Consider the following 26,293-nt stretch of genomic DNA (forward strand, 5'->3'; position numbering starts at 1 on the left):
CAATTTGACATTTTCAATTCAAATAATTCAGTATTTTCATTATTTCAGGTTTGTGTTGCAAAAATAAGCTGAAATGGCCAGAGGTTCAGGGTAAAATTTATGAAGCCAGAACAAGTAACAGAATCTCAGACAATGAAATGTCAAATTTTCAGAGCTAAAATTATTTTATCAAAAGGCCGTAACTGAATATGACAGCCTAGACACTACTCTAGAAATCATCACCTAGACTTAAAGTGATAAGCAGGTTAAAATAACAAACACAAATAAAGAAATAGTGGAAATTTGGGACAACAATTCAAAATTGCTTTCTGTAAGAGTCAGTTCTCCTGTTTTGTCTTTGTCCTGGTTTGTCTGAAGAATAGAAACAATCAGAATTGTAGAGCTCTAATTTTCAAGTGCAAGATTAATTCAGTGTGTTCTATCCCACAGCAGCATGTTCTGGAGTATTTTCAGGCAGTATTAGCAAAGTAATTTGCATGCTACTGATATAACTCTGCAAGCAGCTGACAGGAGGTTCCATCAGTATGTAAATTAAGCAGTAACACAAGTCTACAACCAATGAAAAATTACACGGACAAAGCTCCAGAACCTACTCTCCTTATAGGACAAGAGGGAAAAAAGAAGAATCATTATATATTTATTCTTTGCTGTAACCTAATCTATCAATCCTCAATGCAATGTAAAACCACTAAACAATAGCAGGCTATCTCCCAGCCCTCCCCAGGTGCTGTCCACAATTTGTCACACTGTAAGCCTATCGAAGTGGCAATTTTCTTCTGCAAATGCATCATCACGATTGCCCAATTGCCAGTGAAATCTGAACTCACAAGCAAAGTAAGTCCTCAGCAAGACACAACCTCAGTTAACACCACCACTACCACAGTCTAGCCATTAACTGTGATCTATGCCCACCTACAACAGAAAAAACACTTTTGAAACACATGTATGTACTAACAATTTGCTATCATATATTGTGGAGATCAAATTTTATTCTGACTGACTTGCAGGCTTCTCCCAGAGCCACAGAAGTGTTTTAAATGGATACAGTGGTCTGCACACAGAACGCTTTTTTACTGTCCACTCTTCACCTTCTTTTCTTGAAAGTTTTTTCTGATCTGCTGCTTCAAGGAAAAAAGCCCTGAAGGCAAGCTAACACAAGCACTGAGTCTATTTGCCTTTTAACAAACAAAACACCATGTGCCAAAACCACTATTACAGATGAATGAGGGGCCAATTTTTTGTTGTTGGAGAGAAGACAGGAAGAAAGAAGGAAATATATATTTTTTTTTTTTAATTACAGCACTTGAAAACCAAAATACACATATGAAATCACAAACTTCATAACCACAACTAAACAATTCATATTGCAAGCCATTTTGATATCTGAAGAGGATTATCAGACTACTTTTGCTCTACCCTTAGACCATCACAGATGCAGGTTGGTCAGACAGTTACTAAAGAACTTCCAATAAGTCATTTTCTTTGCAAAATAGCATACAGATTATTTTAAGTGTCACTACAGTTCAAGTGTTGCCACTAGGGAAAGCAGAAACACTTAGCTCCATTTTGTTCCTTCAGTGTGTTTTTGCTGAAAGAAAAAAGTTTAAATTTTATCTCTAATACAATATACTATAATAAGCATAGCTTGACCTTTTCTCACCATTTTCAACTCATGCTGCACTTACCTGAAAAAGCTCAATTTTCTTAACCTGGGTCTCTGCACTTTTTCTCCCCTTAGACCTATTTGGAGTTGTGAAGATGTCCATCTCCCATTTAAGCCTTCTATTTTATGGTACTGCTCTATATCTAAGACTTAAATGTTTCAGTCAACAGGAGGCATTATGGTAGAAAAGAATTGTTCTGATCTGCTCCTCTGTGTTGCTTAATGAAGGAAAAAGAAAAGTTGTATAGCAGTTTGGCAGCCTTGCTGGCTGTGAAATATCATTAAGTAGGAGATGGCAAGTTTTAGCCACACACCTCTGACAAAACAAACAGAAGGTTTACCATGGGAGGTAGAGAGAAACCAGGCAATATCCTCAAGTTGCTCTTCCAGTTAAACAGCGCATGGTTACTAAAATTGCTATGGGAACATGGGAGTTCATCAGAAACACAATTTTAGATGTAAAATGTTCCTTAACCTTTTACATTACCACTACTACTACAAAAAAAGAAAAAAAAAACCCAAGGTGTAAAGTCTTACACTATTACACCAGAAAAAACTAAGACATAAGTCTGAAACAATGTAATGATAAAATATTTTATGCAATCTTATTTGCTAAACTGTAGTATTTGATTTAGGAAAGAAAATCTCCACATGTGCCCTACAGTGATACACTTCACTTGATTTTAACACACTCTCTAATTGCTACTGAAAAAAAGAGGTCACAGCAAAAAGATAAACAAGAGACAACTGTTTTCTTTTGAGTCAGTACTGCATGCAGTTATTCTGTTCAATGTACTACTCCAATGATTTTGGACAGCAGTAACATTATATTCAGGTATCTCCATAGTGCACAACAATTCTGCTCCAACTTCAATCCATGTTTTATGATTAATTGATTATCAAACTGTATTATTTAAGAAAAAAATCCTTAAGACAAAAATACCTGTTAGACCAGAATTTATAATAGTGCCTGCCACATTATTCACAGTGCCACTAGATCACAATGTCCTGTTTACAAATATTGACATTTGGGAAACAAGAGCTTATTCCTTCTAAACACCAATTTAAAAGTATCTTTCAGGACAAAGTCATACAGTATTCCTCAACAGACAGCTATAAAACCACCTCCACAAATATATTTAGCTTGTGTACCATGTTCATAGTAACTGTTGCACTGAGTTCTCTGATTCCTGCAAAGATGCTGAAATATTGTCCAGCAATGAATATAAATGTCAATTATTAATATTGGCATGTCAAATGCAGAATTCAGGTTACTCAGGTTATTTGGATTATAAAAACCTGGCCTCTCAAAACACAAATTAGGTATTGAAACATAAATATAGAAGCAAGAAGGAAAAAGGTATTTGTTTTCCACATTGCATGTTTGTTTCTGCTTGCTGCCATTTACCCTAGAAGGACTGTCCTTTAAAGTAAAATGGGCAAACAGGAGAGGTAATTTGAAATTTTTATGGCTTTTCCAAGGTCATAGGTATCATGGACATAATGCAATAAACTAGATCAGTTGGACTGATAAAGTATAAGGAATTAATTAATCCCTTGCTCATAAAAAAAATTAATCAAGAAAAAGTAAATAACATGCTTTTTACTTTCAACAAGCAAGTTATCCATCAAATTATGATGTCAAAAAATTACTAGAATAATACATAACATATCCTGTTAAAGAGCATCTGTAATAAATTATTCAAATAATAATGAGTATGTCTACAATCAAAGACCTGAAAGACAGGACTATTAGGTTAAATCTAGTCTAAAAATTATGCCTAGTTTTCACTTTTGTCAGAAGTTACAACTCACATGCTACAAGAAGCTGTAAAAAAGCTCCTGCACAAATGGCCACTGTAAATGCAAATCTTAGAGAAAACAAGGCAACACACCCCAGTGATTTTAAGATTTCTTCAGATTATCCACTTATATAAAACCTTACTTAAAATATATAGCCCCAGTGAGATGCAAATCTAAAGTTTCATTTACACTGTTTTAATTGTGCCATAAATGCAGCGTTCTCTCTTTCTTCCAGGTCTGGGGCAGCTCCGGCGCCCTCCGGTGCCGCCTCCCCCCGGACTTCCGGGTCCGTCGCTTCTCTCCCGTGTGCCGCTGGCACCGGCACGTGGGTCGGGGTCTGCTGGGTTCTGTCGCCCGCGCTACGGGATCCAAGACAAAGAGGGAAGGAATGTCCAGATCACCCAAGAAGGAAAGCAGGAAGGCTTTATTGTTGCGGAGAGCTGCGGTGGGGGGGTAGCAACCTGTGCTTCCCACTCCATGTGGGGGAAATGGCACCGGGACCCGGGAGGGAGCGGGATGATATAGGGAATGTGATAGGGAGGGCAGACGCCCCCTCCCCCCCCAATCCATACAGGTGCCGCGATGATGACGTAAGACAGCGACCAACCCGGACATCGCAGGGGCAGACACCAAGCCTCGGGCTGAGTGGGATCGTGGGGATGGGGTAGCGGACACAGGGTTCCCGGGGCCGGACTGGGGAGTGGTTACAGGAGCAGCAGAGGGGATAGCCCAACGGCAGGCAGCATGGGGCTAGAAACCACGAGGTGGGGGGGTGGGGAACGACATGGGGGAAGCGTGGGGGTACACAGCACTCGGCTAGCTAACACAAATAAGAACCCCTAAAACCCAATCCCAGGATGCAACACATAAACATCATGCCTGTCAAAATCCACTCCTTTACTCCCCCACCATGTTGCTCTGCATGTCATATTTGCACTGCTAAAAGTAAAACAAAGGAATAAGCTGCAGTAATACAGTCCAGACCTAAAAAATTGTTACAGCACAGAATTAAAGATAATAAAAGCATGTGAGAATTTCTTATTTTAAGTGGCCATGCCTCAGACATACTTACTACTTCTAAGAATCTGACAGTGTAAGAATAGTTCAGAGTCCACCAGCTGTTACAAAACACATCACAAATATCATTGTTCCTTTCTGTTCACAAGAAGTAGAATTAAGACACCCTGCTTCCCAGTAGAAAGTGCTTGGGTTCTATTCCTGAACTTACCACCAAAGTGCAGCATGATCCTTTGCTAATATTTTACCTCTGTGCATTAGTCTGTTTCAGATTACAGAATTTATGTTGGTTGTTCTGGTTTGATATTTTTTTAAACTTTTATCCATTTACAAAAGTGATTCCATTACTAATTCACAAGAGCATTCAGAGAGAAAAAAAATAATAACTCCTCCTTCACTGCAAAGGTTGTTTCATATGATAAAGAAAGAAAGGATTAATTTTGCATTTCCAAAACTTTTCAAAAGTCTAATTTTAGAATTTAATCAATAAAATAAACAAGACTCAAAGGGATGTAAGGCACATATTTCAGTGTGTAATTTTTTTTTTTTTACTTTAAATAAAAAAATAATTTTTATTACAATAAATAAGTGAGGAAGGCAACAGCATTACTATTGCCATTAGATATTGTAACAAGCACAACATACCTTTACCACCAGCAAGCATTGCATGTTAGGATGAGCACCTTCCACTGGCAGATTACCATGGTTAAAGAAAAAAAAAAAAAAAAAAACAAGCAAAATCCTGCTTCCAAGCTTAGTCTAATAATAATCAGTATTTTCTATTCTATGATAAATTTTCTAAAAACTTTTTTTATTTATTAACTACAGTAATGTAACATTTTACTACCATCTTTCTGTTCCTTACACTTTCTGAAAACTACATGTGAATTCAGTCCAACAACTGGCTTGCACATTTTTTGTTTTACAAACACCTTCAGTAGGTTTAAAAAGTGATCCTACATACACCACCCAGCAATGTCACAGAAATGCAGCCATGCACTATTCCACATTCCCCAGCAAGCTGCCCAGCTTCTCTGCCCTCACTCACCACCCTCAAGCTGGTGGTGTTTGCAGTGAACTGAAGGAAGTGCATGCTTTGGCTGCACCTCTAAGGGAAACTTCATTAGCACATTCCTGACACCTGAGTTGCTTGTGGAGGCACTGTGGACACACAGGTGCAGTGCCAGGTGCCACGGGATGTGCTGGAACTGCACATCCCACCGATGGCTTCAGCAGCCAGACGTGTTTGCTAAGCAGCCCTGAGCTGGCAGTGCAGCACAGGTGTGTGCCTGCCCCATGACACACGCCAGCTTGGGCGCAGGTGTGAACTGGGTGCGTAACTTCTCACACTGAAGTACAGTCAAGATGCAATTTTAGCAGCCAGTGGATTAAAATAAGGAACGCTACTGTTCATTACGTGTGAAAAAGAGAGACAAAGCTATGCAGAATCCAAAACTTCCACAGCATTTCCACAATTTTTCTAGAAAGCATTAGCATTGTATTAAAATTAGCATCTAAAGAAAGCAGCAGAGAGAATTCGAGGTGTAACAGTAAACAACTTAGAACACTGATATGAGGAAATATGAAACTGCTGGACTAAAATCAATAACTGCCTTTAGCAGCAGCCTGAAGGAATAATTTCCAATTGTGGCAAAAATCTGTTATTTTTAAGTACAACAAAAATGGATCATGGCTGCAAGGAATTTACAAATGCTTATTTACACACAAAGTAACAAGTTAAAACAAATCTACCACTAATTTCAGACCTTCCAGGGGAAATTAATCATATAAGTTACCTATTACAACAATGTATTTTCTCCATGCAGAACACTGCAGAGTTTAGAAAGAAATATGCAGCAAAATTAAGGTCAACATTTGAAATGTTGAAGCTTTCCAGGGATAAAAAAAAATAATTAATTTTAATATTTAATCTTCATGCCTCACTCATCAAATTCTACACTGTAAAACGCAGAATCAGATTACAGGCTCATAGAAGAAATAGAAGAAAGTTTCCTTGAAATGCTACTCTGCTTATTGGTACTAAACAAACTTAAATCCCTAGTATTACTCTAGTAAAAATAAACTAAGTCCATAATCGTAAAGAGTCACAAGAGATCAGAATCCAGGTCTCAAACTGTTTGTTTTTCAAACTACAAGCCATGCCCAGAGTAACTGCAACCACAAATATGGGATACCACAGAATTTGCACTCTAAACACAGAACAGCTATTGCCTTTGGTTTATTTATCCTGTAAATAGCTTCTACCTTATTTCGGCGCTCATTCTTGCCAAACTGCTCCTTATTGTGCATGTTTCACATAATTACTATAATGCCAGGCTATGCTAACTATCATACTACTGATTAATGTTTGACATAGGTCCCAAGTCTGCCAGGCTATAAGCTACTTGTTATTTTCCATTATCTAATAAAGACTGAGTGATTTTTAATGAGAATCAATTTCACTGAAGAACTCATCTGTAATGCTATAGGTTGGGAGGTTTTTTTACATCTCCCATTAAGCAGCATTTCTAATGAAAATTCAGTTGGACATTTAACACGAAACTCAAAATGGAAAACTGGCTAGTACAGCATGGTTTTTAGAAAGAGTCAAAACAAATTAGAAGCCTTCCACAAAAGGTTCATCTTTGGAACCCACACACTCTCACTTTTCTTGTTTAAGCAAAACAGAGCAGATTAAATACAAAAGTACCATTAATCTCTTCAGTGTATTTTTCAGGGTTCTTTAGAAGAGTCTATTTACATTTTCATAAATGAAATCTCTGCATAACTGCAAAATAATTTACCCTGAAAATAGGCCTCAGGACGCCATCCAGCCCAACCATCCCTAGATTCCCTGCTCAAAGCAGGGATACCTCTGCAAGTCCAAATATTTTACTTTGCAGAGAATTTTCAACATATACCCCACAGTTGTCTATTTCTCATATATTAGTTGAAGACAGCACTTCTACAGTGTGAAAATTTCAAATTTCAAGTTTGAAAAGTTTGAAACCAATTCTTCCAAACCATATTTAGGCATTTCCAGTGATGTTCTCAGTTTTTTCCCCTCCTTGAAAATGTTACTTAAAATACTAAAGGAATACACTGAAATCCTTTTTATAATAATCACTGTAATCATAGACAAGTATCTCTTTATTTCAGTTGCAGTTGCTCTGATCATTGCAACCCTTTTTTGGCTTTTCTTGAGCACTTTTAGAATTTCTTTTTATATCACTGGATATATTATGAACAATATCCCTCTCATCCATTATTTCCTTAGCTCCCTTAGATACACACCAATTATTAGCGGCAAAAACAAAGTGGTAGCCTAATTCCTGCAGCTCAAAGAGGAGTTTGATTCTCAGCCATTCATCTCCTGCCTTGATCAATTTCATATACTTCATGTCACTCTTAATCCTTTAACCAAAGTATTATGACTTCATTTTATCTTATCTATTACTAATTTGCCCAATATTTACTCTAAATGTGGCCCACATTGACATTTCCTTAATTCCCATTCTTCTCCCTCTCCTGTTTTCTCTTTCATAATGCATGCTGTTACAACCACATAAGCTTTTCTTTCTTATCATTGCTATTTCATACCTGTATCTTTCAGTTCTATATATTTCACTTACATATCAAATTCTTCATATTGTATTCTTTGGCTTATGTTTGGACAAAATGGAAAATTATTTTAAAACAGCTATTATTTTAAAGCAGCACAAAATATGTTCATCTCTAAAATTTTATACAACAGCTCTTTTAAAGTGAACCGTTTAGGGTAAAGATTACGTCATTTTAAGGTTGAGGTTATGAGCAACACTGCTAATAGCAGAGAAACATTCAAATCAAATAGCACTTCAGACAAAGACAAACATGACTACAAAAAAAAAGGTGCTAAGCAATTTCCTGCTTTTTTTACTTTGTGGGGAATTTTTAAAATATTTAGTTTTCTCTCCTTCGATCTGATTTCAATAAAAAGAAATGCCAATGCATCAACTTTAACAAATTCCATGCAAGTAATTTATGTTTTCTGCCTTTGAAAAGAATAAGTTTTAGTCATCCTAATCTTTGCATTAGTACAATACTAAAGGGACAAACATACATATTTAATAGCCTCACTTTTATCTGCATCTTTAAAGCAGAATGATAGTCTTTAAATGCCTACTAAATATGGGAGATGACTGCTATTTTGTGAAAAAGAGTGATAACAGTTAACAACAGGGCAGAGCTTAAAGTTGTATTTTCTTTGCTATGTCACACCCCTCTCCATGCTAACAACTCACAACCACCTGCAAATCAGTTTATTCCTTCCAGCGCCAGTACAATTTTTCTGTAGATCCCACCAAAAACATAAGGTCTCATAATTTCTAAGAACCTTCAGGCCATCAGTTTTGTTTCATTTTCTAATTAATTTCAGGGTTCCATTTTGTAGCACAGCTTTACAAACATACAGACACAACTATGAGAATGTGAACTTCATTCACCCTCTACAGAAAAAAAACCCACAATATTGGAGGTTTGATGTATTTAGAAGGAGAATCAACACGATTCTCAACTGACAGAAGGAGAAAGGGGTCTGGCTTTGTTTTTATTTTCAAGGTTTCTATCTACAATCACAGTTTGTTCTACTGCTGTTGTGCTAGCCTTGAAGGATACTTGACAATTGCTGACAAAGGTATCTACTTTCATACGCAAAAAAATACCACTTAAGTTAAGCATCATTAAGAATTAAAAACATCTCCAATATTCTAACAAGAATAGTCAAGAAAACAGAACTCCCCACGATAGGCTATTGTCCTTGATACCTGTTCCAAAGGTAATCTTCTCCTCATTGGTCTAGAATTTCCTGCCCCATTTTGAACTAGTTTCCAGGCGCTATGCAAGCCACAGACAGAGGAAGACAATTGAGAGCAACACAGATTTTAATGTCACTAGCACATATGCAGTCCCTTACTTTCATATATATATATATATATATATATATATATATATATATGTAAATAAAATTTTTGTTAGGAAATTATTTTATTACAATCAAAAAACTTACTGGGAGAATCCTTTTGGTCACCTCACCCATTTTTCTGCTAGTACGGGTGTGTCCTATTTTATATATAGTATATTTTATATTTTATACTCCCTGGGAATGGTGGGGTTTTTTATTTTCTGTAGAGCATTCACCCACCTGTGGGAATATCAGCTATCATCTTCTACATTATCTTATATACCATGTTCAGAAAGTGGAGAGAAGGCAGCTAACTCCCTGTACTAACATTCAAGGCAGGAAGCAGCACCAAGCCCTCTTCAACTCCAAGGTGCATTATCTTCAGCACCTGGACTACATACTCCCCACAGTGCCAAGAGTGTGGTGTTTAATGACATCAAAGCCTGACCTTAGCTCAGAATGCTCATAATGACCTAGAGTTTGGGTAAAATTCCAGGAGTCCTATGAAAAACCATTGGCAGAAATCAAATGGTAATTTTTATATAGTTTAGGTCAGTTAAACTTGAAAGTCATTTTGTGGCACAAACTACAAGACACTTTTCTAGCCACTAAGGCTTTCTTCTCAACATTTTTACATCAGTAAGGATACTAGTACTCTTTAACTAAAAGAAAAACAAACAAAAAAAAAACAACAAACCAACAAACACAAACCCAAACTCCCCTCACAAAAATAGTTCTATAAAACACCAAAAAAACACTCACAAGAAGAAACCTCAAACCCATAACTGAAGAGAAGTTATGGAAGCTTTCTACCGGAAGCCTAGGAATTAGATGCAAATAAGCAAACAGTGATTCCATGGAAATAGGTAAATAGGTACTTTAAAAAAAAAACCCTTTGCTTCCACAAAGCCAAAGAATAATTTAATTTTTCAAGCTCTGAGGTAATATGAAGGTATCAACACATGTACAAATACAATGGCAGATTACTTTTGCACTTGTTCCAAACCTATTACTAGACCAGCACACTTTCCAGTAGTAATAATGTGCAGTCTTCCTGACACTCAAACTTGCCCTACTCTTGCAACCTTTTTTGACAGAATTAAACACATACCAATTTCACATATGTCTGCAAATGGGATGTGATTATCTGCATATGAAGACACATACTAAAATAATAGCACTTTGCAAAGCTATTTTTGCAGTTTTATATGCTGATCCATGTTTGGTCTACAATTTTTATTTCCATCGCTGTTAAATTTAAAGGAAAAAAAAAGAAGAAAAAGGGAAAAGTAAAAAGGCTAATGATGAAAGCACATTACTGAACTGCTTCATAAAACAGTGGGAAGAACAGAAGTATTTTTTTAATTTCTTTTTCCAGCATCTAAAGCCACATCCCCATAAAAAGCCAGCAGTCTTTCAAGGTGGATTGAAATGTTTTGAAAACAAATTATTTTATTGAAAAGAAGGCATTTAGAACAAGTATCCACAACCTGATGCCTCACTGCGATGTTTAAGTTACAGCACTGCATATCGCATGCTCTGCATTGATAAATATGTTTCGTTTGTCTATCCATAAAGAACAAATACAGTAGATGCCTTTTTTGGGTAATTTTTGGGTTTTTTTTGAGTTTTTGTTGTCATATCCTTCTTCTGCCTTACTATTTTCACACTTCCTCAAAGGATCTGCTGTTGGTCTGTGGCTCACTGTTGGAATGCAGTCCCCCAGAGAAAAATGATCTTATCTTCTGAAAGTAGCAAACACAATTTACTTATACATCATCTTAAACAAGCATCAAAGCCCTCAATGTCAAAGTCAAGGATGGTTTCAATGCTTTGTGACTTCTGAAGGCCACAAAAGTATACAACTGCAGTTTGAAATGGTAATGTGAATTTTAAAGCAATTCCACTAAAAAATAAAATCAAATTATGATTGAGTTGAATTTTCAAGAGCTTTTCAGAATGACTGTTCAGTGCTTGAAAACAAAACACTGCATCATGCTGCATAACCCTTCTCAGAGTCATCATTTTCCTCCATGATAATTATCTTCAGTTTTACTCCAAAAAACTTCTCCAGGCTCAACTTCAGGTAGCTCTCAATGAACACTACTTTCTTGCATTTCTGTGCTCTTCACTGCCTCCACCTCCCTATATCTGTTTCATGCACTTCTGCTCTGTGCTATACCATTTTCAAACAACACTGTACCAGCTTGCCTGAATCTGCCTGGCTAATGCAAATTAATGCATTCCAACAGAGCAGCTCCTTGCTGCTACAGCAAAATAGCTCTCCTGAAAAGGTTTACCTTTTCCTCCTGTATGGTGTCTCAAATACATCCACACTTGGAAAGAAATCAAAGAAATCAATTTCAATACTAAAACCTGGCTTTTCTTCATATCATCGATATTATTACCAATCCATTTCGGTCCTCACAAGAAAGACTTTCATTTTCACTAAACGGAAAGCAAATTCAGAAAGAGGAAACTAAAATGCTCACTCAAGAACCTGGTTGATTTTAGCATTCAAAAGTGCAGACAGAAATATACTGCCACCCATGAACTCTGAAACTGCGTAAAAACTGCCTAAACATCTTGCATTTATATAACACTGTGCTTCACATCCTTTTGGGGTAAAAGATACCCCACAGCATAAGAAGGGCTCTAAGGCCTCAACAACAAAGGAAACCAATCTAATAAAGTATTATAATGATATATTACTTAATCAACCATTGTTCAACAATAAAATAAACAGAAACAACCATAGGAAAAAAAAAAGTTAGTAGCTATATGTGGCAGCCCTTGAGAGCTTGTATTGAATTTATTAGACAGTATCAAATTGAGGAATTCTGTCACACTTGAATGGCAACTTTGATGTTTGAGGAATTTCAAAAATGTTTTGGAATCTGTTGCATTTCTTTTATAGGAGAACAATGCATCTGCTCCTATGAAGGTGAGATGACAAAAAAGAAGAAGGAATGGGAATGTGAAGAGGCAAAGTGATCTAGAAATGACAACAAGGAAGAAAACAGCTCAAGAATTGTTTCTCTGTAGCCAGAAGGACCTTCCTGAATTTACAGAAGGTGTTCTTCCTGGCTCTTAACTGCATCTTCAAATAAACCTTCTCCTCCTGACTATTCTTAAGATCTTCTAATAAAAGGCAATTTACTTTCTAGTAGTAAGTTCAGGTATTTTCAGGCAGTGTTTGCCTAAAAATGCACTTGCTCCTGAACATAAGATGCATTTGTTTTCACATGTGTATGGTTAGATTTTTGAAATTCCTTTATTTAGGATTCAGAATAGAGGAGTAAAGATGACATGAATTCGAACTCTCTGCAGTTACTGAATCCTACACTCAGTTCCAAACTGTAAAACTTCCAGAACTACTAGGTATGATGGCACATCTAAATTTCCTGTTGGCAGCCCCTGAGATACTGTGTCCATCCTCCAGAAAGCTTAAGCCTGTGACTCTCCTAAAGATATATAAAGGAAAAATTTCTTCACTGACATGATCAGGCATCAGAATGGGCTGCCTACAGAAATGGTAGAGTCACCATCCCCAAAGTGTTCAAACAGGCGTTGGGGATATGGGTTAGCAATGCTAAGTTATTGGTTGGATTTGATGATCTTGAAGGTCTTTTCCTGCCTTAAGGATTCTATAATTCTTTAATATATTACTCCAACTCATGAAGCAGGCAAGTCAACCCGTTAGTGCTGAAGTACCTAATCAAAGAACTGTACACCAACAGGACAGAAGTAGAAGTAGTAGAGCTCCACAGTAATCTAGATATTGGCAAGTTGCTTTGCTGTCAAATTCCTAGTCTCATAACAAGGCTTACTTCCAAGCATAGGTATCTCCCAACTTCTTGTTTTTGTTGCAAAAGAGGACAGAGAAATAATCTAGTATTTTTAACCTTGTTAAAAGTCTGCTGCCTGCCTCTATACACCAGAGGTAATACAAAAAGTTGCAATTCAGGCGTTACTAAAAAAGAGAGACAAGTATTTTCAGTACCTTTGGCTCTCTTTTGCCTTTTGTATTATCCTTTCATTACTCCAAGGCTTCAAAATGTATTCTTAGTTACAGTATCAGTCTCGATATGGAAAAAATATTTTTGCTCTCTCCCTTGAAATCTCTGTCTTGCCACTGAGTGTGCAATTCTAGAAATATGTTTTATTTCATTAATAGTAATTTTATACAATCATACTGAACAAGATTTCCTCAGAGGCTGTAGGCCATGCTGTGGGTTGTGGTTTTCCTGTGAAAGAGGTCATATTTCATGTATTTTAACCAGTGAAAAAGGTCACTTGTCATAGCAGCTTTTAAAGTTTGTTAAACATTCATACAAAGCCAAGTGGCACAAACTGAGATGCCACACAGTTTCAGGCACCAAATTCCTGTCACTGATAAACAACATGAAACAAGACAACTGAAATTTGTCTCCCTTGCATGTGATTGAGGTGATGACTTACCTTCTTCCACCTGAAGAGGGACTGGAAAGGGTGTTTAACACCCTTTGTTGTTGTTGTCTAACAACAACATTGTTAGACACCTGCTGATGTCAAATTCTCAGCATTGATACTGTTTGACAGCATGTAGTGCATATTTATTGCCTTGAGCAGCACAGATGTTAGCAATGCAGGAGATGCTAACTTTCTACTCTTTCAAGAACAGACATACTATTTCTCCAGAAAGCCAGATTTGACAATAACATTAGTTACAAACTGACAAAAAAATTAGCAAAAGTAACAGGAACACAAGTCCAGCAATTCTGCAAAGTGGGCAATAAAACTGCTTTTAAATTCAAAACCATGCTATTAACCCCTAAAGATGCTTGTTTTGAAACTAATTACCACAAGATTACTTTTCCTTGACAGTACCATTTTGTACCAAAACTCACAAAACAATGAATTTAAAGAAGTGACAAAGAAAAAGTAAAGCACAGGAGAGAATTACAATGGTGAACAGAAATGTAAACTGAATGCAAATGAAGAAGTGTGGGCTCTTTCTATACTGCTCTGAACAGACCTGGTGAGATGCCTGTCACATAAAACACCTAATTAGTTCATAATAGTCTAAGCAAGACAGAACTGCTGGCAAGGTATGAACCAACAGAGTAACTGGAAATGGTCCTTCTTAACATAATGTTTTTTAAAGGTACATGACAAAAAGCAAGGTGTGATCTGCACCTTGTATTGAATTGGTTTGGCAGCTGCTCCTTGTCACTCATTCAACTGTTTTCACAGCCTCTTCTGATATGAGTATTGACATTATCAGGAAGAAAAGATAAGTACATATCTTTCCACAAGACATGTGACAGATTGTGTACAGAGGAGGAAACATGACTAGGTACAGGATGCACAGCCCCAAAGTGGTCCCAAAGTAAGCTGTGGGGCCTGGTCCTACCAAGATGCAAATGCTCTGCCACAAATCAGTTTTGTTCCTTTTGGCTGCACAGTATTTTTACTTTACTTATTTTATACAGTAATAGAATCTGTAATTTCTTAACCCAAATCAAGCAGTTTCATATGCAATGTCTGACTACCCTGTAAGTGAAGGTATTTTTCCTAATATCCAGTCTAAACCACCCATGGTGCAAACTGAGACCATTTCTCCTTGTCCTATCTTGCCTGGGAGAAGATACTGACCCCCACCTCGCTACGACCTTCTTTCAGGCAGTCACAGAGAACCATCAGGTTTCTCACCTTGACTTCCTTTTCTTCAGGCTGATCATCCCCAGATCCCTCAGGCCCTTCTCATCAGACTCCAGAACCTTCACCAGCTCTGCTGTCCTTCTTGTTATACCTTGTCCACTTCTGCCTCAGCCTTCAATTCTCAACGACAACAGTCAACATCAGTGTGACATAGGAAAAGGCAGAAGAGCAATATTGGCAACCTTAGATTTGCTGTTAGAGCAAGTCCAGCTTTCACATTCCTCTCTCCCTAACCTCACTCATTTCTTAGACTACCTTATCTTTCTGCTACAGAGCTGGTAAAAAACACACATGGGAGAGATGAGGGGTTTTAACATATTTGTGAAGGTACCACATGTTGTAGTGTGTTGGGGAAGATGAAATAGCAAAGCCCTATAAATATGATGGCCTGGCAAAAGAGTCAGAAAATACAGATATTGAGATGAAAACAAGGTTTGAAATACCAAACCTTAATTACTGAGCATCTCGAAAACAATAATACAGCCAAGCTGAAAGCAATCCCCCCTTCTGATAGATCCAAAGGCCAAATGGAATGTTCTGTCTCACCCCCCAGTGTATGGTTCATCCCACATCTGTAACCCTCCCCTGAAGTATCAGGTATCTGTAACCCCATTGGCCCAAGTCCTGTCCCAGCCCACCTTGAAGCCCCCTGATAAGGTGTGGCCAGAGACCTGACGCTCTCTTGGACCTTCCTCTTGGGATGCTCACCTGGGACTCTCTCTCTCTCTCTCCCTCCCTCTCTCTCTCTCTCTCCCCCCTGCTCTCCCTGGGCCTGCCACGAGTTGCAGCTGGCAACTCCAAGCAGGGCCCTTAACCCTTTACAATAAACCATATGTTCTAAAGACCTGGCTTCAGAGATCCTTCATCATCACCCATCCAAACCGTCCTGGAGCCCAGCAGTCCCCGCAGTAGTGGGATTTTGAAGTTTATGTTTAAGAAATTGTTTAATATAATTGTAATGGCTTGTCCCTATTCACCCCTGTTCAGTTTTCCTAATAGTCTCTCCCCAAAGTTGTTTTTCCACCTGCTTTCCTGCCTTTCCCCATGTCAATCCTGGGGTATACCTCCCTTATTTCCAGAACCTTCCCTATCTTCTAAATCCTGCCCCTGCAGCTTGTCTGTCATTGTTTGCTACACCCATTTATCTGGAAGCCTCCCTCTCAGTTATGATATTTTCCTTCACTCATTGGTACATTATGTATGCACTCTCCTCTTCTCCTTCCCTATTAGTTTTATGTTTACACAAATCCATCCCATACTCCTCCTATCCAGCCCTTGATTTGTTGTTAGGCTGCCCGCCCCCCCCCCCCCCCCCCCGGGGGCAGCCCCCCCCTTTAAAGCCGCCGTTTTTCCCTACTTCGCGCCTTTACACGGTATCACCCTGTGCCACTGCCCTCCGGCGCAAGGAAGAATAAAGATTGCTCGGAGACTCAAAGGGTCCTTCCCTCTTCCTTCCCTCGGTCCCTCGATGCAGCCGACGGCCAAACCGCTGCCCTGTGCCTGCCGGTGGCTGAGGCGGGGGCGGCCGCTCGTGACACGCGCTAAGCGGGGTCGGGGCTCGCTCGCAGCCAGTGCCGCTCCCTTCTCTCCTGCGACCGGGGCGCGGCGTCAAGCACAGAGCTTATTGTCTCAGTAAAAGCAGAGGGAAAATAATGTCCGGAAGTTTTGCAAAAGCATAGCAAAAGTACTGAACTGAATCAGACTTTTTTTTGGTGTTCACTTAAGTTAACAAAATGAATTAAGCATTTATATTCTAGCTTGTAGAGTTATGTGCTAAATTTTAACCTTTTACTTAAGAAACCTCTGCCATGGTACAAAGGGCAAAAGAAAATGCAAATTTCTGAAGCTTCTTGCATAAAGAGCAATACCAGAAAGGACCAAAGATGAAAAAAACCCAGATAAAGAGGCTTCTGTGTCCCCACGCCTACCGGGACTGACAGACGGTACTCAGATAAGCACCAAAGGACTGAAAGCGCACGCGCAAAGGAGAAAAGTTCAAAAGTTCAGCCATGAAGAAGACCACAATCTTCAGCCTCAAGAGACCACCAGAGACCCCCACAGCAAACCACGCGTGCCCAGAAGGGCATGGACCTATTTAGCATGAGAGGCGAGGACAGGCGGGGCCAGGGGTTGAATATGCATGAAAAAGTTGTGCAATGTATGGCATATGGAACATCTTTGGGAATAAAGGTGTGGGTCAGACTGAGGCTCAGGGCACAAGTTTTGGAGAGCTATCTCACTTGTGCCGGGCGCTGACATACATACCCACTTCATAACTACCCCAGGTTGTGGAGTCTATTTATTTATTCTGCGTATCGCTTCAAACAAATAGGGTTATCTTCCGTTGCTACATACAAATAAAAGCAACAGTTCATCTGTTAAGGCACTGCATGATTTGTGAGAATAACAGGCAAGAAAGTATATAAATGCCTGAGAATTTGCCATGAATTCCAGGGATTTGTCTTCTTCATCTGAAAAGCCTGAAGGACCAAGCCTACAAAACCAGTTTGGGACAAACAGGAAACAAGTTTTCTAAGAAAAAAAGATGTTATGAACAACAATTAAATATGAAAAGCTCACCAGATCTTTCTGTTTTTCAAACTCCCTCAAGGCGCTAAATTTAACTCTGCCTGGCAATGAAATGGGTCGCCAAGTTTAAACTTCACTATTTGAACTACTTTTCTGCTGTTTATTTGGACTGACAACAGTACAGCTACACATTACAGACAATTACATTTACTCCTGCACAAAACAAGAGATTCATTTCTAACTGTATGTTGAGGTTGCCCAAGGCTCCAACCAACTATAAACAGTCAACTGGCACCATCTTCTTCTTTAGTTCCAAGACCCAAAGAGACAGGGAGGAAGTCCTAAGGATGTTCTGCCATGAACAGAGCTGTAGAGGCTGTAACCAGTTTGTAAAGGTTTGTAAATTTATGCGCTACAGTATGTATTCTTAAATTTTGCATATAGCCAGGTGAAAGAAATTTAAGTATACTGAAAAGAGATCCTTAGTATAAGCTGGATAATTAAATAATACAAAATCACAAATTAAGTCAGAAAATTAAGTACATGTTGCACTACAATTGCCAGAGATGAGTGCATGCTCCCGGAGCCACACCATCTGATAAATGGTTACTAAGAAAAATGTCAAATTACTCCTAACTTACAGAACATAGGTTACACGGGCATCCATTTGTATGCTGGTAAGAAAACAAAGAAGTCCTCTTAGCATTTTAAAAATTCTGGACCACAGCTTCATTTTTTCCTCTATTTAAATGGATTTAATCAGAGGTAATAGCTATGATAGATCAAAATCAAACAGTCTAATGCAAGATTTGCTCTTCATCCTAAGTGCAGAATTTCTGTCACTCATGGTGGAGGAATTAAATTTTTGTCATCTTTGCATAGCAATTTGACTGCAATGGAATCAAGTTACAAAATTCAGGCTCATTTTTCTGAGTTTTTCCACACACTCAAGATTATACTGTCATTCTTACTACCGCTTCTACAAATATGAGGACCTTCTCATATTCTGAAATGTCCTCTTAGAGAAATTTCTTCTTTCCTTACAGCAGCACTATTTATTAGGGTTTAATACTCAGAACAAAACTCATTTCTTGATGTACACCTTGCCAAAAGCAGGAACATTGCCTGTTCAGAAACACAGAAAAACCTTGAATCAGGTCTGTGCTGTCTGAGGCTATCCAGGTCTCCAATTAACTCCTCCGAACAGAAATGAATAAACCCTTTTCTCTCAATCTAATCCTTAAATATTATTGCATTCATCCAAGACCTGTCCTACCTTCTTTTTGCAATTGCTGGAGACTTATAAATATGCTTGATGAGAAAACTATGCTCAGTTCCAGGGTGTACATACAAGGCCGTTAGTGCTCTGAGAAGGAAAAGAGTGATGTTCTCATCAAAAAAGAAAGTGGTTGAGAGGGAGCTGAAGGTGGGAAGTACAATTGTTTCATCTTTGGACCTCATAATAGTTCTTTCAGCATTAGTACTTTAAAGTGTCCTCTTTTTGAAGGCCCTACAGATAAAAATTACTCCACTATTTTGAAAAAAAAATTTTAAAGCCCAATAAATGCATCATCCCCAAAGGCAAAGACTGAAATGACAAATGAAAGGGGAACACGCTCAATTCTGCCACCTCTTACGTCTCCGAAGTGGGATCATATTACTAGCATCCACCAACTCTCACTGTTGTGCCACTCCACAAACACAAATTATTTTCAGAGCAAAACAAAGGGCTAAGCTGAGGTGGAAGGGGAAGTACCACCATATTTCCTTAAACATTGATCAATGGGCAGGTCCTGCCTACATGCCATAAAGGCTGCAGAAAATCTATAGTGTGAATTAAGTAACTGATGTAGCTCTGATAGAAGATTTCTCATTTACTTTGCTTTGGGTTTTTTGGGTTTGTTTTTTTTTTTTTTGTAAGAGATGGGAAAAGTAATCACAATGGCAAACTCAGAAAGCAGAATGGTGTACTTGTTGAAGTAAACAGAGAAAAATGTATAAATTTTGTTCACTGTCCATAAATATATGGAAAGTCTGTAAAAAACAGGAGAAAAAAAGCCGAACACATATGCTGTTATTTTAACAAGTAAAATATAATAATTCCAGATTTCTATATTTCTACTTACTCTGTAGAATGATGACTATGTAGTATCAGCTCAGTTTTAAATGTAATCAGTCTGCAGTTTGATTTTCACAGAATCATAGAATAGCCTGAGCTGGAAGTGACCCACAAGGATCATCAAAGTCCAACTCCAACTCCTGGCCCTACAGAGCCCCAGGAGTCAGACCATGTACCTGGGAACATTGTCCAAAAGCTTCTTGAGCTCTGTCAGGCTTGAGATCGGTATCTGCCCCTCCTCTCCCCTCACAAGGAAGCTCTGGACTGCTATGAGATGCCTCCTCAGTCTCTCCTTCTCCAGGCTAAACAGAGCAAGCGACCTCAACTGCAGCTTATATCACTTCACCTATAGACCCTTCACCATCTTTCTTGCTCTCCCATGGACAGTCTCTAATAACTTAGCATCTATTTTATATGTGGCACCCCAAACTGCCCCCAGCACTTGAGGTGAGGCTGCCCCAGAGCAGAGCAGATCAGGACAATCCCCTCCCTTGCCTGGCTGGTGATGCTGTCCCTGATGCTCCCCAGGACGCTGGGCCTTCCTGGCCACGAGGACACTGCTGGCTCCGATTCTACTTCCATCAACCCACAATCACTTTTCACAGAGCTGCTATCCAGCATCTCATTCACCAGTCTGTCCATATACCCAGGGTTGCCCCATCCCAGGTGCTGAATCTGGCATTTGTCCTGATTAAAATTCATTTGGTTAGTGATTGCCCATCTCTCTTAATTTGTTGCAGTCTTTCATGTGTTACATTCCCCTATTAAAGCATCTTGATGTTAGGGAAAATTATTTAAAAGGAAATAAAAGTAAATCAGGATAATATTGTCTGTTTTTTACCAAAAATATTACACTAGCAGGTTCAACAAACCACCACAATTATCAGTTACTTTTTGTCTTGCATTAGCAGACAAAATCCCGTAAAAATTCTTCAAATACATCTACAAAGAAGGAACAAAAGAAGCAAAATATTGATTTTTCACAAGGAATCTCTACATAGTATTTATACTGAAAAACAGAGCTCCCCCAAGAAGTTCTTTATGATTAAGAATAAATTCACAGATTAAATAAGGAGAAGGAGAACAAGAAAAGAGCAAAGCCTTCCATAGGACAAACTGCAATTAGATAACTGAATCTAATAAAATCTGTGGAGTGAATTTACAGAAGAAAATTGGATAACTATAGATAGACAACACTGAGCACGAATAATTTATTTATCCTAACGATTTTCAAGCATAAATGGTAACTACAGATCATGTGTGAAAATACACAGTAACAAATACCTTATATAGTAATGTGACTTACTGGATCTTCTTAATGATGAGTAATAGCAACAACTCTTTTAAGAACACACTCCTACTTCCCATATTCTTCTGTGAAGATATTCAGCACCAATTGTGTGACATTTCTGAAGCCCTTCAGTCTTTCTACACACTTTGATATTATTTATTTATTTATGTGGCTTCTCCCATGGTTATAGAAAATCATCACACTTGTTTAAAAAACTCTGGATTAGATAGCCTAAGGAATTACTGCTATTAACAGTGGGAAGGAATGTGAGAGTGTGTGTCTATGTGGATAGATTACTGGAGGAAAGAAATACTAAAAACCACAGCACTTTTGGGCATCAGTCTTTGTTTGCAAATCAAAAATATAAATTAGCAACACAGATTGTCAGGATTGTTAATTTGTGCTCCTTCTACTGGACAACTGAACCTATAGCTACAAAAATAATGATACTCTGTACAGAATCTCCAGATTGTCATGTTGCAATCAACAGTCCAAAAATCTGAAACCAAATTTACTATTAAAAAAAAACCTTATGTACAGCTGATAAATTACACATTCGTTCTCAAATGCCACCTAAACTCATCAAAATGTCATAAGGGAAGCAAAGGGATCTTTCAAATCAAAAATATGTTTCCTATTATACCAGTTTGTTTCATGTGTCTAGTTCATCAACATTTCACTTCCCTCAGATTCTGAGATAAATTAAACATTTGAAAAAATTAATCATTGTAATAAAACACTGTTAATTGGATTTCTAATTGGAAGCTCCTTTTTCCTCTTTCTCATACAAAACATCAGCAGCAACCAAAGCAGCCTAGATCACAGGACAACTTGGGCTGGAAGGCTGTGTCTGGCAGCTCACCTGATCCAGCCCCCTGCTCACATTGGAGCTAACACAAGCATAATTCCATGTCTGAGTATAAGCAAACAGCAAATCTGTAACAAAACCCAGTAAAAACAGTTTAACAAAAATCATGAGCTCTGATCACAACTCTTGCTAATTACAAGCAGTGTATTTCCTGGGAAATGCAAATGTCACTAGCAGCTTGAACCACCTGAAAGAACTAAAGTACACCTTACTTTTGCATTATGATGGATTTATTCCTCTGGGACTCTGCATTTCATCTGAAGCTGACAAAATGTACTCTATAAATATTTATACAGCATATAGCAGATTTCTTTTTATTTCTCAACACACAAGTAATATCCATATAGCCACAGGTTTTATGATTACCTCTCCCGAAGAGATTAATTTAAATACTAATTTTAAAAGTCATCTTGTAAATAAGAACTGTTTAAATGTTCTTTAAGTAGTGTGACTTGTAGTAAACACAAATGTATTAGTATAATTAATTTTAGTTAGCAAAAGTGAAAATAATAGCCCATTTAATTTACCTTGCTCAGTATGTTTTTTTTATTAATAGGCTGTATTTTTTCTGTACACAAGAGAAACTTCTATTGCCATATACAGATTAGAAATGTAAACACTTAAACACTTCCCACAATGACTGACTTCCGAATTGATCTCAAAAAAAAGCAAAGAACCAGGGTGACAAAGAGCACTACTGCCCCCTAATGAGCCAGACCATAAAAGCTCCTCTGCATTTTGTGTATTTCCTGAAAAAAAATCAAGTCATTATATCCATGAATTATGAAAAAAGTGAGAAAATAATACAATCATTAAGAATATACATTTTAAATTCACACCACATTTCCACACAAAAGGTAGACACATAATTTCATAGAGGAAAAGAAGAGGTATCCAGTAGCTACAATTTTCAGATACAATACTTAATGCACCAAGAGATCATAAAGATGCAAGATACAGCAGAATTACCCACACTAAGCAAATATAAGTCAATCTTATGTACTAGGACGTAATCCTGTAGTGATCTTCATACCAACCCAGATTTTTAGATTTTAACGTCTGTACTCTGAGAGGATCAGTTTTCTTGTTGTATTGTTTCATCTAAATGCTCACCACAAGTTTATTCTAGACTTGTAATTATCTCAAAGTAATTCTGATCTTGGTATCTAAACATATCCACAAAAAGAAGCAAGAGAGGAAACAGTAGAAAAAGTCCACTATCTGAATTCTGTTTGTACAAGAAACAGAAATTTCTGTTTTACATGAAAGTGACATTTTTCCATCTATATTTTTAATAGTTTTGCCATAAGACTGAATCTGTATTCAGTGTTCACCAATGTAGCTTGGACACAAAATTTTGTCCAGTTCCTGTATCTGCAGCAATGAAATGCTGAAAAAAATACAACTGCTGCAAGTCTTAGTGAGAAGCACAAACACAAGCTGTGTATTCTCTTTTATTTTACCATAAATCAGAAATTCCACTCATATTAGCAAAATTACTGAATTAAATGCAATGGTAAAGCAGCACTGAATTCTGATTTCTCCCCTCAAACTCCTTATACTGAATTTTTCATACGTAAACATTCTGACGTCAGTAAACATTCTGACAGACATCATAGAACTAAATTCCAATTTCCATTAGCAAGATAAGGTTAAAAGCAAATCATGTGTCTAATTTGAAACATGCTGGCAAACCAAAGACATAAGTTTTATGAATAAAAAATTATCTTCTTTAGTGAGTTTGGGTTCTGATATGCCACCAAGTTACTAAAATCCTTGAACTTAAGACTCTACCTTAAAACCTCCAAATACTGGGTTTCTGTGGCCTCACATAGTGTCAGCATTCAATTATATATATCATTAGCACAGAAAAGTTGCAAGTGATGAGCAATGTCTTACATAACTACACACATGGTAGAAGGCTGCAACCTACTATGTATTAAAAGCATAAGAACTACGATCACATGCTATGTGATAAAAATAAACTATCTACAAAAACTTTAGAGACCTAAAATAACCATATTCCCTATTTCTCCTGTTACAGCCTAAAGAGCTGGTAACACAGCTCTCACTCAGTCTGCTGAATATTTATACTGTTGTATCAGTATTTCACAATTCCAAGCACCTACTATAACCTATACAAAATATAAAAACAAAAATAATGACAATAATAACATTAAGAGTTCTAATGGATGCCTTTAACAGAACTTTAACATAAGGCCATCACCACAATTCATTCCAACTCTGCTGACTTATACTTCTTACCTTTGAATCTTCATTGTTCACTCCCAGCTCTAGCACAGCTTGAGGAGTCTTCAGCTTTGCTTGCATGGACTCCGCCATTTGAAGATTAAGCTGCCATCCAACTGTTTCAAGCTACAAAACACAAGTTTAAATGACAATCAGATAGTACAGAAGCACTGACGTCAACTGTCAGAACTGCCAGCGGTCTGTGTCAGTGAACACAGTGTTACACTCTACAAATGTTAAGTATTTGTACACATATGCATTTCCCTTAAATTATCCTGGACTCCAGGACAGATGTGCTTTTGTTTTGTCAAAATTACCGTTCAAACTGCCTACACCCACTCATATGGAGCAACTTCCTATGTCTCAGATCTGATGGACCCAATCCATAGAACACAACTACAGATCCAGAATATAGTAGCTTCCTCTTCTTGTGGAAGTTTATCAGCAAAGTTGCAGATGCCATTTCATTTCATATTTATTACTTTCAGGAAAAAGAAAAAAACCCAATAAATAGTACACCACCTAAAAATGGTGATTTCTTAATCCACAGATCTACTCATGTGTGTTGTACCATATGCAGATCTTAATGACAAAAATAATTTTGCTTTTTGAATCATTAACGCTGAAAGGACAAAACCCAGATGAGCATGTGAGCAATTGAATTTTTAATAGATTTTTTTTTTTAAATCCAGTTCAAATTCTTTTTTCATCATTAATCTGAAGTTATATTCAAGCATTATTAAGGTACAGCTCATGCACAAATGAAGTACACAACAAAAGAACCACAAGGCTTCCACAAAATGATCTTCATGGCCTTAGTGAAAAGAAGAAGTGGAAATACAAAGTCTTACCATCTGCCAAGATAATTTACACACAAATTCTTTTTAATCTAGGGTCTCCTCTCTTCTAGTAAATATTGTACTTATCTTGGAAAAGTGAAAGAGTGCCACATCTTCGTTAATCTCTTACCAATCTAATAGCTAAATTCAGCTAAAATCATTAACAGAATAAAGCCATGCCAAATGCCTTGTACTATGAACAGCAATACATGCCCTGCATCCTACAGTGACAGTAATCTCTAAATGAAAGATAGAAAAGGGTGGCAAAAGCTTCTCCCATGGACACAGCTCAAAGACAGAACTTCCAAAATTTCTTGCAGCTATATGATTTACACTTCCAAACTAATCTATGTTATACTGTATTTATCTCTGTGCAGGATGAATAGCAGAACTATGTAACAAGCACTGGCCACCACATAACTAAGCATACCAGAAGGAAAACTACGTATCATGATATATCTTAACCATCAAGGCCAGTACAAGATGGTTACAGAGTTTAGTCAAGGAGTTTGTGTGCAGTTATAGGAACAAAACAGCAGGAAGAACTTCAGCAGGTCAGCCTGCAGTCTGTCAGCTGCTCCACGATCAATGCACCATTTGAACTTCAATGTGTCATAAAAATAAGGAAGTTTACATTTAATAAAATCCATGAAAGCATGCAGACCACACAAAGGGACCCAGTGAAGATGTTCCAAGTCCGGTCCACCTCATTTTGAGCATAGTTTTAATAACAGTAGGCCCACAGCTTAGGAATTAGAAGATGGTTTAAAATAAAGTTACATAACTTATAAAAGTAGATGATTTTTTAATCATAATTCTGCTCTGATTTTCTCTAACTTGATTACATCTTGTTTAGTGAAAATAATAGTGCATAGCCCATCCCACTCAAAAGTACAAAACAATCTGGCGTGGATTCTGTATACATGCTCAAGTCAATCACACTAATGGACAACTCTGCTAAGTCCCTGTGCCAGCCCCTATTTTCCAGGAAATTATACCAGAATCATACAACTAGAAAACATTTTTCTCTCCACAAACTTCAATGAAATTAAGGAACTAACTCCGATTCTTTCAGGAGCATAAAGATAAAACATTAGAAATAAAAAACCAAACTAAATAATTTTTGGGTTTTTATCAAGAAAAAAAAAAGTATAGTTCAGTTACAAAGATTGATAGTTGTCAACAGAAAAGGACTCAGATCCTAAGTTATGGGTTACAGGGGTAGAAGGAGGCCAAACCAGGCAACTGGTAACAGTACCACCTAGACAG

General features: G+C 37.7%; 1 protein-coding gene across 3 annotated transcripts in view; it reads right to left on the reverse strand.

Moving 5' to 3' along the window:
• COMMD10 (COMM domain containing 10) overlaps positions 1–26,293 on the reverse strand; it is a 119,680-nt gene that overhangs the window by 72,854 nt on the left and 20,533 nt on the right. For 2 of the 3 annotated variants that reach the window (XM_053932940.1, XM_053932939.1), the window contains exon 5: positions 24,201–24,311. In XM_053932940.1, coding sequence (XP_053788915.1) covers positions 24,201–24,311 — 111 coding nt within the window. Of the gene's footprint in view, positions 1–22,220; positions 22,685–24,200; positions 24,312–26,293 lie in introns of those variants that run through there. The other variant, XM_053932941.1, reaches the window with a different exon arrangement.

The sequence above is a fragment of the Vidua chalybeata genome, chromosome Z, assembly GCF_026979565.1.
Source record: "Vidua chalybeata isolate OUT-0048 chromosome Z, bVidCha1 merged haplotype, whole genome shotgun sequence".
NCBI classification, from domain to species: domain Eukaryota; kingdom Metazoa; phylum Chordata; class Aves; order Passeriformes; family Viduidae; genus Vidua; species Vidua chalybeata.